Raw genomic sequence first — 18039 nt, 5'->3', positions numbered from 1 at the left:
CGAGAGTGAACTTTGGATTACTGGGATGCAGGCAGAGCTGTGCAGGAGAGTACTGTCAGAGCAGAGTACTTTAACTCAGTAAACTTTGTGGAGACTTTTAAAAGTGAAAGTGCGCAACAGACTTAAGTGGGTGAAAATGGCTGCCAAGTCAACTAAAGTTCCTAGAAGCGCGGGGACTTCGCCAGTTCAGCAATCTTCATTACAGGCTTTAATGCCCCCTCCGGCACCCGCACCCGCCTTGACAATAAAAGATCTGCAGGATGTTTTGCAAGAGGCTTTGAAAAGGCAATCTCAGCAATTAGCTGAGCTTATTGAGGAAAAGAATACAGAAATGAGGGCAGACATCTTATTAGCACTTCAAGGCATGGCTGTTTGTATCGAACGTTTGGATGAGAGAGTGGAAGATCTTAGCCAAAATAATATGAGATTAGATGCCAAAATGACGGATCCTGAAACAGTGATGGAAAAGATTGATGACGATTTATTATTGGTCCAGCATAGAGAGATGGAGTTTGCTGTGAGAATTAGAGGGTTGAAGGAAGACCCTAAGGAAAATTTGAGAAAAGTAGTTTCAGAAGCTCTTGAAGAGGTTTTGGGGCGCTCAGCAGAAGATATTATGGTGGATATAGATAAAATATTCCGTGTTAATTCCTGGATTGCAAGACAAAGGAAGCTACCTAGAGATGTGGTGGTTTATTTTACAAAGAGAGCAATTAGAAATGAAGTTATTCAAACTTTTTATAATAACAAATTTACAGTTGCAGAGCAAGAAGTTTTAATTTTAAAAGAGATCCCTCCAAGAATTTTAAGGAGAAGGAAAGAATTTGCTTTTCTGGCAGAAGAATTAAGAAGGCGGGATATCCAGTTCAGATGGGAGATTCCAGTAGGTATGGTGGTGATGCATGCAGGCACGAGATATCGTCTTCTCACAGTGTTACAGGCACGTGATTTTTATGCTAATATTCTGAAGGCAGTCCCCATACCACTTCTGGAATCCAAAAGGAAGAATGGTGAAGGCGAGCGTCAACCACAAAGTGAGAGTACACAAGGTGCTGAAGGAGTTACGCAGCTGAAAGATGGAGAATTCCAGAAAGTTACAGGAGTGGATCAGATTTCAGTATCAACGGAGGGGGTCCAAAGAATGACACGCGCTGCAGCTAGACGAATGAGACAGGAGCAAGAACAGCAGAGAGTTATGATTGCATCTCAAAAACTTACTTACAGTGAAGCAGTGGGAGGAGCGAGGCCAAAGAGAGTGCAGGTGATGTTGGAAGAGGCGCTCCAAAAGCTTCAGGTCGCAAAAAATGGCGACAAAGCTTCTAACCTGGAATGTTAATGGTCTAAATTCACCACATAAGAGAAAGAAAGTATTTCAATATTTAAAGCAATTTAAAAATGATGTTATTTGCTTACAGGAAACACATATTAAAGCGGCTGACCAAAAGTACTTGGTAAACCTTAGGTTGGGCACACAGTTTATTGCTTCTGCGCCTGATAAGAAAAATGGAGTTGTTATTTATGTCAAGAATATCTTAACAGCGAGTTTAATTGAAGCAGACAAACAAGGAAGATATGTTATAATTGAATTATTAATAGAAGGCAAGAAAACGCTTTTGGTTGGATTATATGCTCCTAACCAACACCAAGGAGATTTTTACAATTTATTACACAGCAAGATTATTCAGTGGGATTATAAATCTTGTATTTTTATGGGAGACTGGAATGGCGTCTTGGATGTACAAATGGACAAGGGAGGTCTTTTTAAAAGCACGCCAAGTCATGCCAAATTGCCTAAATCTTTTTTTGAGATGAAGGATGATTTGGAATTGAGAGATGTTTGGAGAGAAAGGAACTTGCAAGAAAAAGACTTTACTTTTTTCTCCGACAGGCATCAATCTTTCTCCAGGATCGATTTTGTATTAATTACTAATGATTTTTTTTCTAGGATTAAGAAGATCAAGATTTGTCCAAGAACTATATCTGATCATAGTCCAGTATGGTTGGAGATAGAAAAAGATAATGGAGACAGACAGTCTTGGCGTTTAAATGAAAATTTGTTTAGATACCAGGAAAATGTGGAAGAGTGTAAAAAACAGATGAAAGATTTTTTTACAATTAATATGCATAAAGGTACTACTATTGAGATGGTTTGGGATGCAAGTAAAGCTTATATTTATTTTATTTATTTTATTTTAATTCCATTTATATCCTGCCCTTCTCCGAAGACTCAGGGCGGCTTACAAGCTTAGCAGTAATGAGAGGTGTATTAATATATTTGAACAATAAACATAGACGTAAATTGGAATTTAAGAGGAAAGAATTAGAGGATGAAATTAAGGAAAAAGAAAAGGCTTTAATTCTGAATCCATCTGATGGGAAGATCAAAGAGGTAATTACTTTATTAAGAGGTCAGTTTGATAAGTTAATGGCAGATCAAGTGGCAACTAACTTACGGTATGCTAGACATAACACTTTTTGTAATGCTAATAAACCAGGTAGATGGTTAGCTTACTTGTTAAGGAAGAAGCAAAGAGCTTGTAATATAGATAGAATAGAACATAAGGGTAAAGTAGTATATCAGCAGAACCTTATTAAAAAGACTTGTTGATTTTTATTCTAAGCTGTATGCTAGAGATAAGATTAGAGATGTAGATATAGATGGATATTTGATGAATGCTAATATTCCTGTTCTTACGCAAGAACAAAAGGAAGGGATGAACCAATTGATAACTGACGAAGAAATTTTTCTAGCAATTAAACAATTAAAAGTGGGTAAAGCACCGGGAACTGACAGTTTGACTGCCGTTTATTATAAAAATTTACAGTTAGAAATGGTGGAACCTTTAAGAGAATTGTTTAAGACAATAAAATTGGGAGGAGGAGTGCCTCCATCGTGGAAAACTGCTTTTATTTTGTTGATCCCGAAGGAAGATCAGGATGCTACCCAAGCCAAAAACTACAGACCAATATCTCTTTTAAATACTGACTATAAGATATTTGCAAAAATTTTGGCCAACAGATTAATGAAGGTAATGCAACAAGTGATTCATAGTGATCAAACTGGATTTATAAGTGGTAGAGAAATGAAGAATAATGTGAGACATATTGTAGATTTATTGGAATTCTTGGAAAGAAATAATCAAATCCCTGCAGCGCTGATTTTTTTGGATGCTGAAAAAGCTTTTGATCAATTGAACTGGCAATTTTTGACGAAAGTATTAGAGAAAATGGAATTTGGGGAAATTTTTTTACAACCTATTAGGGCAATATATCAGAAGCAAACAGCTCGTATAATAGTAAATAACAGTTTGACAGAATCATGCAATATTGAAAAGGGTACAAGACGGGTGTCCGCTGTCACCTTTATTGTTTGTTTTAACATTGGAAATTTTACTGATTAAAATACGAGAATCAAATAAAATTAGGGGAATTCAAATAAGAGATCAGGATTATAGATTGAGGGCATTTGCGGACGACCTGGTTATTACAGTAACTCAGCCGGATTACTCAGTTGTAGAACTGATGGAGATAATAATGTTATATGGGAAAGTTTCTGGATTCAAGATAAACACACAAAAAACTAAAATATTGTCTAAGAATATGACTGTACCACAAAAGGCTGCTCTAGAAGAGCTAACGGGATTTGAAATAGTTAAAAAGATTAAATATTTGGGGATATACTTGTCAGCCTCAAATGTGAAGTTATACAAAAATAATTATGAAATGTTATGGGAAAAAATACAAAAAGAATTAGATAGCTGGAAAAAATTACAATTGTATTTATTGGGAAGAATTGCAGCAGTGAAAATGAATGTTTTGCCAAAATTTTTATTTTTATTTCAAATGATACCTATACTTAAAAAGGATTTAAATTTGGAGGAATGGCAAAAAGGAATTAATAAATTTGTTTGGGTAGGGAAAAAGCCTCGAGTTAAATTTAAGATAATGCAAGATACGTGTGAAAGAGGTGGTCTTAAAATGCCTAATTTTAAATTATATTATGAGGCTGCTGCCTTGTCATCGATAAGTGACTGGTTTAATTTAACACAAGGGAGATTATTAAATCTTGAGGGTCATGATTTGTTATTTGGTTGGCATGCATATTTATTGTATGATAAGAAGGTGGATAATGTGTTTAAGATACATATTTTAAGGTATGCTTTGTTGCGAGTTTGGAAAAAGCATAGATATAAGTTAAATTATAAGATACCAATCTGGGCAATACCTAAACATGCAATAGAAAATATAAATGTGGGATTTAAACATGATGAGACTACATATAAGGAAATCTTAAGTTTAGAGAGGAATGTATGGCAATTAAAGCCATATAATATCTTAAAAGAAGAAAAGATTGTACAAACTTGGTTCCAGTATGGGCAATTACAGGCTAGATGGAAAGAGGACCAGAAAGTTGGCTTTTCGATGACTGATGAAAATTTGGTAAAACAAATTAGAGATCAAGGTCAAGCACATATAAAAAGGATATATAATGCATTGATAGAAATTGATTCAGAAACGGAACTTGTTAAAGATTGTATGATAAAATGGGCCCAGAATTTTCAAGAAGTTATAACAATGGACACTTGGGAAAAGATTTGGGTTAGAAATGTAAAATTTACACAGGCCCAAAATTTAAGAGAGAATTTTTATAAAATGTTTTATAGGTGGCACTTAGACCCTAAAAAATTAGCAAGTATGTATCCGAACTGCCAGCCCAAATGTTGGAGGTGTGGCTGTGAGGATGCAACGTATTTTCATATATGGTGGACTTGTAAAAAGGTTAAAGCTTTTTGGATTAAAATTTGGTGGAATATGCAAAAGATATTTAAGAAAAGGATAAAGTTTTCTCCGCAATTGTTTTTATTGGGTATTATTACAGATACTTGTTGTTGTTAGTTGCGAAGTCGTGTCCGACCCATCGCGACCCTATGGACAATGTTCCTCCAGGCCTTCCTGTCCTCTACCATCCTCTGGAGTCCATTTAAGCTCACACCTACTGCTTCAGTGACTCCATCCAGCCACCTCATTCTCTGTCGTCCCTTTCTTCTATTGCCCTCAATCTTTCCCAGCATTAGGCTCTTCTCCAGTGAGTCCTTCCTTCTCATTAGGTGGCCAAAGTATTTGAGTTTTAGCTTCAGGATCTGGCCTTCTAAAGAGCAGTCAGGGTTGATCTCCTCTAGGACTGACCGGTTTGATTGCCTTGCAGTCCAAGGGACTCGCAGGAGTCTTCTCCAGCACCATAGTTCAAAGGCCTCAATTCTTTGGCGCTCAGCTTTTCTTATGGTCCAGCTTTCACTGCCATACATTGCAACTGGGAATTACAGATACTACTGTTATAGATTTAAAGTTGATGTTGAATTTAATTACGGCAGCGAGACTTTTAGTAGCGCAATATTGGAAGAAGGAAGAACTGCCGACTATAGAAGAGTGGACTTTGAAAGTTTTTAACTTGGCGGAAATGGCAAAGATTTCAGCATATTTGGAAGATCAATCGCAACAGAGATACATTGTGGAATGGAGAAGATGGATTGAATATATTCAGAATAAATATGGGACTAAAAAGTTTCATTTAGCATTTGAATAAGTAATTTAATTTAATTAATTAAGTAGTGGATTTTTATGATATATAACTAGTTAGTAGTTATTTCATTGATATTTTGACTATGGAGAGTTAAAGTCCGATAGAATTTAATGTTTTATTTTTGTTAGCATATTTTAGATTATGCTTGTTTGTATTATTATACCCTGTATTCAGCTCTGGGAAGTCGGGGAGGGGGGAGGGGAGGGGAGGGGGGTGTTGGGGAGAGGTGAGGGGGGAGGGGGAGGAGGGGGGTTGTATTTAAAATGTATTGTAAAACTTTTCAATTAAAAAAAAGATTATAGATTGAGAGCGTTTGCAGATGACTTGGTTATTACATTAGCTCAACTGACTCATTCGGTTATAGATTTAATGGAAATAATTTTGCAATATGGGCAAGTTTCTGGATTTATGGTTAATAGACAAAAAACTAAAATTTTGTCTAAAAATATGACTGGAACAAAAGGTAGTTTTAGAAAAATTAACAGGATTTGAGATAGCTAAAAAGATTAAATATTTGGGGGTATATCTTACAGACTCAAATGTGAAATTATATAAAAATAATTATGAATTGTTATGGTTAAAAATACAAAAAGAATTAGATAGTTGGAGGAAACTACAATTGTCTTTATTGGGAAGAATTGCAGCAGTTAAAATGAATGTTTTACCAAAATTTTTATTTTTGTTTCAAATGATACCTATACTTAAAAAAGATTCAAATTTGGAAGAATGGCAGAAAGGCATTAATAAATATATTTGGGCAGGGAAAAGACAGAGTAAAACTCAAGATAATGCAAGATATACGTGAAAGAGGTGGTCTTAAATTGCCCAACTTTAAATTATATTATGAAGCTGCGGTTTTATCATCAATTAGTAATTGGTTTAATTTAACAGAAGGAAGATTGTTGAATATTGAGGGACATGATATATTATATGGCTGGCGTGCATATTTATTGTATGATAAAAAGGTGGATAATATCTTTAAGACACATATATTAAGGTATGCCCTGTTGCGAGTTTGGAAAAAATATCGATATAAGTTAAATTATAAAATACCAATTTGGGCAATACCTAAGCATGCAATAGAAAATATAAGTCTGGGATTTAAACATGATGTGACTACATATAAAGATATTCTTAGACTGGAGAGGAATGTATGGCAATTAAAGCCATTTAATATCTTAAAAGAAGGGAAAATAGTACAAACTTGGTTTCAGTATGGTCAGATACAAGCTAGATGGAAAGAAGATCAGAAAATTGGTATTACAACAACAGATGAAAATTTGGTAAAACAAATTAGAGATCAAAGTCAGGATATATAATGCACTGATAGAAATAGATTCAGAAACGGAACTTGTCAAAGATTGTATGATAAAATGGGCCCAGAATATTCAAGAGCCAATAACGATGGATGTTGGGGGAAAAATTTGGGTCAGAAATGTAAAATTTACTCAGGCTCAAAATTTAAGAGAGAATTTTTATAAAATGTTTTATAGGTGGCACTTAGATCCTAAAAAATTAGCATGTATGTATCCAAATTATCAGGCTAAATGCTGGAGGTGTGGTTGTGAGGATGCAACCTATTACATGTGGTGGACTTGTAAAAAAGTTAAAGTTTTTTGGATTAAAATTTGGTGGAATATGCAGAAGATATTTAAGAAAAAGATAAGGTTTACCCCACAGTTATTCTTATTGGGTATTATTACTGATTGTACTGTTATAGAAATTAAATTGATGTTGAATTTAATAACGGCAGCAAGACTTTCGGTTTCGCAATATTGGAAGAAGGAGGAACTGCCTACTATAGAAGAGTGGACTTTAAAAGTTTCAAACTTGGCAGAAATGGCAAAAATTTCAGCATACCTGAAAGAACAATCGCAACAGAGATTTATTTCGGAATGAAGAAGATGGATTGAATATATTCAGAATAAATATGGGACTAAAAAATTTCATCTAGCATATGAATGAATATTAGAATTATAAGATGTACTATTATTTACCTATGTATAAGAGGAGTTAAAGTGTGATAGGATTTAAAGTGTATTCACGGTTAGAATATTTTAGTTTAAGCTTGTTAGAGGCAATACCCTGTTTTCAGCTCTGGGAAGTTGGGGGGGGAGGGGGGAGGGTGGGGATGTGGGGGGGAGGGGGAGGAATGGAGTATACTTAAAATGTACTGTAAAACTTTTCAATTAAAAAAGAGTTCTCTGTTGCTGTGTTATTCCAGTTGAAGAAAGATGGTAGTGTTGAATATTGCATTCATTAAAAACCAGCACTAGTTGAAAAAGACCAAGAACATATTTTTATTTTTATTTCACATAGTCCTGTTTTCAAGCTGGAATACAACCTATTGTGTGCTTAAGGAAAAATAGAACTTGAAGGGACTTGTTTCTGCATCATATTCCATTTTGGAACAGCTGATTGGCAGTATTGCAGTTTTACAATAAGACTTATATGTCTGCTGTCTTAACTGTTGTGCTTCTGTGTAAATTTTCTTGTCACACTAAAATGACAAGTACTGGAATTTTATTTTAGACAAAACAAAAGTGAAATATTCCATTGGGGTTTAAAGAATACTAACATTGAAAAAAGTTGCAAAACAAAAATATCTTTTTTTCTAAGGAGATAAAAGCAGTTCATTGATAAAAGGTATTCATTTATAAATAAAAATTGTCAGGTGTGCTTTTGTAAATCTTGATTATAGTGTTTTGTTTTTGCTGTATGTAATTGGTTTAAGCATTTACTGTATATTGTATATTAAATAGTAACTTTATGGAGGTGAAGATGCAAATAATACTAGATAATCCAAACTATCAGAATATATTTGACAGGATATTTATTTTTATTTTTATTTTAATAAGTGGAATATTTTGAAAGCAGGATAATAGAGAAACTGTTGTTTCTCATGAAATGAAGTAATGAATTCTGAGATTTACATACTACAAAATATTTTTTTTAAAAAAGTGCAGGCATGATCACCTAAAGCAAAACACTAATTAAGATTGAATACGTGGGTTACAAAGTCTGGTTACTGACCATTTTGCTCAGTGTTCATTTTTCTGGAACAAATTGCAGTCACTAAACAAGAAAAGATTCTATGTGGTTTATTCCCTTTGGTCTATGAACACAAAGCAGAGAGGGAGAAATCGACTAGCATGCTTTTAAAATGCATTTTTATGAATTTAGTAGTTTTAGAATTGTTCATATGTATTGCTAGCTTTACTTTGATTAAAATGGCTGATCTTAATTTGTGGCATTTTATTATTTTTAAATTTTTCTGAAAATCTCTTGAAACTTTTTAAAGAAAATATTAAATCAGTACATTGTGAAATGAAAGACTAGGATTTCGTTGCAGGTCTTGTCTGTAATACATTATTGGTTCAAAAATATCTTTTTGAAGGAGAAGGAGGAGTTATGCGAGTAGTTACATTTTCTGACTGTACAAGTGGTGCTGCCTAGTTTTCTGTTGTGTTTCATAGCAGGCAGATACCTCCCTTCTAACTGTGCACTTGTGAACAGTTGCCTACTTACTCCAGTTACTGGTTGATGCCCCATTTTCTTTTCTGTTGTTTTTTTGGTACAAGATAACCTCTCATCCCTAGAAAGGATGCAATGACAAACCCCTTCTGAAATTTTGGCAAGAAAACTGCAGGGACTTGTCCAGGCAGTTGCCAGCAGTCAACACTGACTTGAAAGTGGGCACATATGTGTATATACACACATATACACCTGCAGAACATGACAAGTTTTTTTTAACTTCTCATGTTAAAAGGACTTAATGCTTTCCCCCTCAACTGGGTGGAAGAGTTCTGGAAGTTTCTAGCTGAAGTTACAGGAAGAACTGTAAAAGTAAAAAAAACAGAAATCTACTGATCAAGGAATGTGGACAGAACAGCAATTCATCATGGGCTGAAACAGTGACTAGGGTTTGAGAAGGCCTTTAACCATAGAGTCCAGCTCAGGAGGAAAAGATCCAGAAGAAATTGATTCATTCAATAGAAAGTAAAGGTTCAATATATAGAATCTGAGGAGCTGAATAATCCCAAGCTCTTACTTGCATTTACTAGTAGCTTAATTAAGGCAAAGTGTCTGAGAGTCAATTGAACCTCCTTTTCCCATGCAAAACTGAAGGACTGTCCTTTCTTTTCCAAGATAAGACAGCTGAAATATCCACCTGCTCATTAGTATTTTTTTTAGATATTCCCATGACTTTCCCAACAAAGAAATCAGTTCCAGAGATAACCAATATCATGCCAAAGGGAAGGAGTTAAAAGCCAGAAAAAGATGTTTAAACTGTTTTCATTTCCCACTGGGTTAGGCACAGATGACAAGCTGCTGAAAGATGCTGTACCAAAGAGCATAAAGTAAAAAGCTGCCTTTTTCTTTTATTTCTTTTATTTATTTTTATTTTAATCCCATTTATTTCCCGCCCTTCTCCGAAGACTCAGGGCGGCTTACAAGCTTATACCCTTTGCCTGATTGATCTGAGCTCATGTTACTAGTTTTAAATATGTTTTAGCCTTGTTTAATCTTTTTTCCCCTTAGCCATATTTGTCCTGATTGAGTTTAAGTTTAAAAGTGGGTCAGAAATATTTTATGGAAGCAAACAATTATATAAAAACAAATGAGAGAAATAATTATGCAATTATAGTCTCTTGATTAGGTTTAACAAATGATAAATTTGTATAAGTACCATAAAATTTAGTCGAACTTGTTTCTGAGCAGAAAATTATACTGCAAGCTATCTACTCTTTAGGTTAGTTTTTTATTTTAATTTATTGAATGAAACCACATATGAAAATTGCAACATTGTTCATAAACATAAACTTCATTGAAATTGTGTATCAATTAAGTTGTAAAATATGTTAGATTTATATCTAGTTGTTTGAACTATAAACCAGTGGTTAGCTTCTAAGAAGCTGTTTAGAATTCTGATTGTTCTAAATGAAAAAGAAATTATTATGTCACTTGATAGAATTCAATAAATCCAGATCCTCCTAGGAAGTGAGAGAAGAATGGACATATTAAGATCCAGTCATTGCTAGCTAGATAAGTGCACCTTGGAAATTATAAAAATCATTAAATAACTTTTTTGGAAAAAGAATATGACTCTTGTTAATGTCAATCCTGAATTGACAGTGCTTAATCCATTAGATAGTCATTGCATGCTGCTGAGCCAAAGAACTTAGGCTTATCCTTTTCCGAAATGATTTATAAACTCTGCCTTTTATAAATCAATGTCATAAAGTAAATTCTCTATCAATAATATACTTTAAATATGAATTATAGATTGTCCTAGTTTTGATATATGACCAAATAAAATATATCTTGATGTCAAAAGGAGTATGTAAGAGTCACAGCTTGTGTTATTATGTCAGATCATCTCCTACACTATCCATGTGTCTGATCCTATCTTGGATTGCATTGGAGATATGGAATGTGCTTTATATTGTTGTTACTTTATTTCATTTTCTATTTCAATCATTGTTTATCTGTAGAGAAAATTAGATAAATAATAAGCAGTTATGTATGAACAAGAACTATAGTAAAATGTCAGTACCAAGGCGTTTGAATTTTCTCTTGTTGACCCAGGTAAATCCAACTATCCAAATCTTTACTGAGAAGATAGTGCTGTATGATTGTGTAAAAATAGACATTCAAACCAGAGTTTTCAGAAAAGGATCACAGTATTTCTCAAGATTTGAGGAAAATTACATGAAATTCAGCATGATGTTTACTGGGATCTTCTAGAGATTATTGTAGCAATATATGATTTATATGTAATATTTTAGGACAGAACATCATATCTGGATATTTGAAAAAAGAACAACTACTGATCTTGGAGATCCATGATCAGTTATATTTTTAGAAGAAAGAAAGGAAAAAGCCAGTATAGTGGTTGAAACTATAATTACCATGTGAACAAACTGAGGGGAGTTCATTGGATTTTGCATGGTAATAGATATAAACAATAATAATAACAATAACAATAATAATAGAGTTGAAAGGGACTTTGGAGATCTTCTAGTCCAACCCACTGCTCAGGCAGGAAACCCTATACCATTTCAGAGAAATGGTTGTCCATACTCTTCTTAAAAACTTCCAGTGTTTGAGCATTCACTATTTCTGGACGCAGGTTGTTCCACTGATTCATTGTTCTAACTCTCAGGAAATTTCTCCTTAGTTCTAGGTTGCTTCTCTCTTTGGTTAGTTTCCATCTGTTGCTTCTTGTCCTTCCTTCAGGTGCTTTGGAGAATAGCTTGACTCCCTCTTCCATGTGGCAACCCCTGAGATATTGGAACACTGCTAACATGTCACCCCTAGTCCTTCTCTTCATTAAACTAGACATACCCAGTTCCAGCAACCATTCTTTTTATGTTTTAGCCTCCAGTCTCCTAACCATCTTCATTGCTCTGCTCTGTACTCTTTCTAGAGTCTCAACATCTTTGTTACGTTGTGGTGACCAAAACAGGATGCAGGATTCCAAGCGTGGTCTTACCAAGGCGTTATAAAGTGATATTAACACTTCACATGATCTTGATTCTGTCCCTCTGTTAATGCAGCCTAGCACTGTGTTGGCTTTTTTGGCAGCTGAGCACACTGCTGCCTCATATTTAAGTGACTGTCCACTAGGACTCCAGCATCCCTCTCACAGTTACTACTACTCAGCCAGGTACCACCTATACTGTACCTGTGCATTTGGTTTTTCTTGCCTAAATAGAGAACCTTATTTTTTTCACCATTGAATTTCATTTTGTTAGATAGCGCCCAGTGTTCAAGTCTGTCCAGATCCTCCTGTATCTTAAGCTTATCTTCTGGAGTGCTGGCTATTCCTGCCAGCTTGGTGTCATGTGCAGATTTGATGAGTTCCCCATCTATCCCCTCATCCAAATCATTGATGAAGATGTTAAAGAGCACTGGGCACAGAACCAAGCCCTGAGACACCACACTGCACACTTCCCTCCATGTAGATGCAGTTCCATTGAGAACCACACACTGAGTATGGCCAGTTATGAATCCATCTGGTGGTGATGCTGTCTAACCCACATTTCCCACATTTTTCTATCTTATCAAGTAGTAGATTGTGGTCTACTTTATCAAATGCCTTACTGAAATCCAAGTAAATTATATCCACAGCATTCCTTTGGTCCACTAAATTTGTCACCTGGTGAAAGAATGCAATAAGATTTGTCTGGCATGATCTGATTTTGACAAACCCATGTTGGCTTTTGGTAATGATTTTGTTTGTCTCTAGGTGTTCGCTGATTCGTTGCTTGATTATTATCAACTTTAGAATGAGCATGGTTGCAGCCATCTTTTTTTCTCATTCTTAGTTGCCACACATAGCTTGGAGGGAGGGAGTTTGCCAGGTGTTGTGCTAGACAAAACAGACTTTCTCGGACTTTCTCTCATGGGAATCAAGGTCATCGGCTGCTCCTGAGACTGCAGGCTAGGTGTTTCATGAAAAGCCTGCCAACAACTGAGTAGGGAAACATGGTTGCTTGCATAGTTTTGGGGGTGGGATTTCTTAACTTTGTATTGGGGAATTGTTATGCATTTCTTCAGACTTGATTTCACTTTTGAAGTACCAATACTCCGTATCAATAAACATGTTCTTTGAGGAATTTGCAAGCCTCGGTGTTCTGCTTTATTTATCTCTGTCGATAGGAATCTTGACAATTATCTTTTCAATTACATTTCACAGAATACCTAGACTGACATTTAAATAAGGGACTCTGGAAGTCTTCCAGTCCAACCCGCTGCTCATGCAGGGGCGCAATATTATTTCTTTCACCCAGCTACTTATGGAAAACAGTATACAAAGAAAATATCTTCCTGATAAATCAAGGTCAAAAAAGTAGCAAGTTATTCCTTGTTAGTTGAGAAACCCTCCAACATTAAAGATTGGTGTTATTTCTACATATTTTAAAAACACATACATTTTAAAATGTGTCAATGAAAAATTAAAATAGATGCACAATGCCTTTTGGTTAGCCCTACCTACTTATTTCAGATGGGTTTGAGTTCTTTTGATTTGGGAGCTGAACCAGGCTTGGCATATGGCTATTCTGAATAAACAGATAAACAAGAGAAGCACTCTAGAAATGAGCAAGGCCTATTTCTAAGAGGAATTTTACTTTGAAGGATAGTTCCTTACAAGGCTTATAACACTCATTTTGTCCCCTTGCCTCCACTACAAAAATGAAAAATGAAGACTTGTTTTTCTTACTTCATTTACTGGGGAGGAGACACTGTTGAAGAAGTGGAAAAAAGCTTCTGGGAAGCTACTTATAGCTCCAGAGTCAAGATCATTTGCAGAGATTAGTTTCCCTGTCTTGTTATCCACTTACCTTGGAATAAGCCCATCAATCTTTAGAAGAATTTAAGGAGAGAAAACCTGTGTGATACATATATATATCATATATACATGTACAGCTGACTTAAGTAAAAGAGTCAGAAAAGAGAGATAGTATTGAAAACTGACATTGGATAACAAAACTAGGAAGAAAAGCAGGGATAAATATAGCAGTTTTAAAAATTAAAAAAAAGTTATTTTGGGGGGAAGGATTGAAAGAGGAGAAAAGATTAGTCCCTATTGCTGAAATAAATTCACTTGCAAATCGAAAAATATGATGAAGGAAATAAAGAGAAAGACAAATGACAAGGAAGGTTCTGAGACCAACATATATTGAAATATATATTTAAAAGAAAATTAAAAAGTAAATAAGTAACAAAAGAAGTGAAACTTCTTTTAAAAGACATAAAAAGGAATGAGCAAAAAAAATGAAAGGGGGAAGGGAAAAAAACTAATTGAGGCAGAGTTTGTGCCGTTAATGCCCAGTTAATATATTAGTTATTAATATGAATAATATTTGTATTAAAATGCAGGAGAGATTTAGGCTTATTGAATAGCATAGCAGGTCATGACATTTTCTTGCCCATGTTAACAGAAAGTTATGACTCCTTGACATAGCACTCCTTGATCTTTCTGTTAAATTGTGAGTGTTGGAACTCAGTGAGGGGAACTGCTCTCTACTAAATGAGATGTACAGTATTGACGACTTAATGAGGAATAGCTTTAGGGGGTTCAAAAACTTCAAAATGGCGGGCATGAACAGACAAAGCTTTTTACATGCATGCAACAGATCTTAAAAAGAAGTGGGACATCAATTGCAAGATCTCATCTGATGATTCTATTGACTATTGATTTTGTGGAAGCCTCTGGACTTAGTTGTGAAAACAAAAAAGAATCTTAATTATTGCCATACATAAAATGAGAGTTCAATTTCAGAAACACTACATATATTTTTACTAGTGATTAAAAAAACCCTTTTCCTGAGAACAAGCAGAAAGCATCACATCACAATCATATACATGTTTATATTATTATAGTAAAATATTTATATTAATAATTATTTTTATATTAACATATATAAATCTGCCACTAAGAGTTCAACTACAATTTTTCACTCCTTGCAAAGAGTTTAATATTTGGATTTGGTTGTATAAAATTGTATAGATTTTACAGTTTAAAGGAAAATCATATACAAATGAGGAAAGTTTAGTACAACTACAGTATACTCTGTGTGCCCCAGCAAAATGTTTTTAAAAAGGATGGAAAAATTAAGATATGCAAATGCAGTTTTCTTTTGCTAGAAAAATGGCAATAGGTATTCTGCAAGAAGTAAAAATACTATAACGTAATTGCATTTTCACCCCCTTCTTTATGAGCATTGGTTATGTGGTGCAAAATCTAAAATTAAGCATATTTAATGGACTGGATTATGTAAGTATACTGATTTGCTCATATAAAGAAAATGAATGAAGATCAGATTGCAAAACAATTTGAAGAGAAGGAGTGAATGTTTTGAAAGGAAGGGAAAGACAGAAAGTCATGTTTGTGTAAAATTGTTGAAAAGAGAAATGTTAGGTTAAAAGAATAGAAGGGAATGTATAAAACACCATATGAGCAAGATAGAAGGATGCTTTTCAAAGATAGAAAGGTATGGAGAGTTTTAGTGAATGCTGTTGGTATTCAGTAGATTTCTGTTCTTTCATTTCTTTGTTCACTACTTAGTATTTTTCTATGACTTGTGCTGAATATATATGGCAGTGATGTATGCAGATAAAAATACCTTCAAGCTTCAAAAAGTTTTCCTAAACATACTTTGCTTCCAGGCATAATTTTTAAAAATATATGTAACTATACTAGAACAAAAGTAAATATAATTCAGGTGAAAAAATGTCAGATAATCTAACATTGATAGATAGCAGAGTTCAAGTATCAATTTTAGTTTGTAAATATTGTATTTATTGTTTTTTTGTGTTAGGCCTTGATGATTGCCTGCAACAATATATTAAGAATTTTGAGAGGGAAAAGATTGGTGGAGACCAGCTACTACGTATTACTCATCAAGAACTGGAGGATTTGGGAGTTACTCGAATTGGTCATCAAGAGCTTATCCTGGAAGCAGTTGACTTACTCTGTGCATTGGTAAATATTTTGAGAATGAAGAAAAGGGTTCTGAAATAAATATGAAAATTGTATAAATCGATGGGATTGTGCAAAGCTATTTCAAGGATTTTGTGTAATATTAATATATTTAATTTTAGTGATACAAAAATTGAATTGCAGTACAAATCATAGTTGAAAATTCTGTCATTTTAAAATCGAAGTTAGCTCTTTTCAGAGAAAAAAAGGATTTTTATTGAACTGAAAATGACTATTTTGTTTGTAGAAATAATTTGATTCCAAAAAAGGGAAGCATTGATTTCTTTGAAAATCATACTTACTTTTTACAACAGCAAGCAAGATGCCTTCTTCTCAAAATACAAACCAGGGCACTTTGACTGGATTTATCCCCATATTAAATGGTAGTTGTAATTATGATTTGATGAATACATTGCAATGGGTGAGTTACAAAATATCCCAAGACAAAAGCAAATCAGCTTAGCTTTACATGCAATTAGCATTTCACTACCAATCCTGCTGGACATGGCTTATGCGCATGCACATGTATCAGTAGATTACCTGGAAATAGATGTACTGAATTTTTGAAAAGCTGTAAACTTCTCAGCACTTTAAAGAGGAAAGCTTCATTTGTGATATTACTGCAGCTGAAGCAAGTGTCTGAAGCAACTTGCCTGAAGACAAGACTGATTTCATGCAAACATTACTTGATTTTTATGAATTTTCAGTTTCTATGGAAAGAGATTCTGCATCATTATACATGATTTTTAAAGATTTTATTGCAAATATGTCTTAGAATGATTATGGAGATTTTTTAGAAGACAAAGTTTTATAAAAAGAAGCAAATAAGTTATCAAATCATGGGGATTTCTGGCCCAGAAAAGCAGATTAAACATTAATTTTCAAAAATAAATTAAAATAAGAATTCTATTGAAAATATCCTATACAGGTAGGACCATTCAGAGTTACAATGGCACTGAAAAATGTGACTTATGGCTTTTGCAGCATCTCCATGGTCATGTCATCCCCTTTTACAACCTTCTGATAAACATCCCATGGTCATATGATCAAAATTTAGATGCTTGGCAACTGGTTCATATTTATGACCACTACTATGTCCCAAGGTCATATGATCCCCTTTTACCACCTTCTGATAAGCAAAGTCAATGATCAAGCCAGATTCACTTAATAACTGGATTAGTAACTTATCAACTGATTCACTTACCAACTGTGGCAAGAAAAGTCGTAAAATGGGGCAAAACTCAATGTCAACCATCCCATTTGGCACTCTCAACAAAAGAAACTCTGGCTCTTTAGATTGACCAAGAGTGTAGCTTTATTGAAAAATCCATCTAGACACTGCAGAAGCAAAGTCAATTCTGGGATTTTCCCATGAAAACTGACATAAATAACTCCCCTTTTCCACCCCTGGGCTGCCTACAGTTCATAGTTCACCAATTGTGTTCAGTTCTTTTGGTTTGGGAAAAACTGTCTGCTCTGGTCAAACATTCTTCATGTCTTGGCGGCCTTGGTAGATAAAGTTTCTTCGGCAACAGAAGGTTCACTTGCATTCCACAGTCTCCCCCCACCCTTAGGAATTCACCACCCTCCTCCTGTCACTGTTTGGCAAAGCTGTGAGCGAAAGCAGGTGCAGGCAACTATGGAGTCGAGTCAGGTTTGACACTTAGCAACAGAAATTTTGGGCTCAATTGTGGTCATAAGTTGAGGACCACCTGTAATGTATTGAAGGGTCAGAACAATGCTTAAACTTATATAGATGTCATATATAATTCCTAAATTGTTAACTGAATTTTTCTTATATATTTTTCAAATAAAACTTCACACTGTTTTCATAAATACATTTATTTCTGTTTCTTTTAGCTAAAAAGCAGCATTTTACTGTGGAATTATATAATACTCATATTTCAAGTTTATAGTTGGTAGATTTTTAATTTCTACTTCTAATACAGAAATAAAATGATGCAAGAAA

At 34.4% G+C, this 18039-nt stretch overlaps 1 protein-coding gene across 4 annotated transcripts in view; it reads left to right on the top strand.

Annotated features, from left to right (window-relative positions):
• Window positions 1-18039, top strand: part of CNKSR2 (connector enhancer of kinase suppressor of Ras 2) — a gene marked incomplete at both ends in the record, with an annotated part of 208891 nt that overhangs the window by 26209 nt on the left and 164643 nt on the right. For all 4 annotated transcript variants that reach the window (XM_081326802.1, XM_081326801.1, XM_081326800.1 and 1 more), the window contains one exon: window positions 15910-16073. In XM_081326802.1, coding sequence (XP_081182928.1) covers window positions 15910-16073 — 164 coding nt within the window. The remainder of the gene's footprint in view (window positions 1-15909; window positions 16074-18039) is intronic.

Source organism: Vipera berus (genome assembly GCF_964194415.1).
Source record: "Vipera berus genome assembly, chromosome: 4".
NCBI lineage: Eukaryota > Metazoa > Chordata > Lepidosauria > Squamata > Viperidae > Vipera > Vipera berus.
Note: the sequence above shows the minus strand (reverse complement) of the source record. Positions and strands in the feature narration are given on the sequence as shown.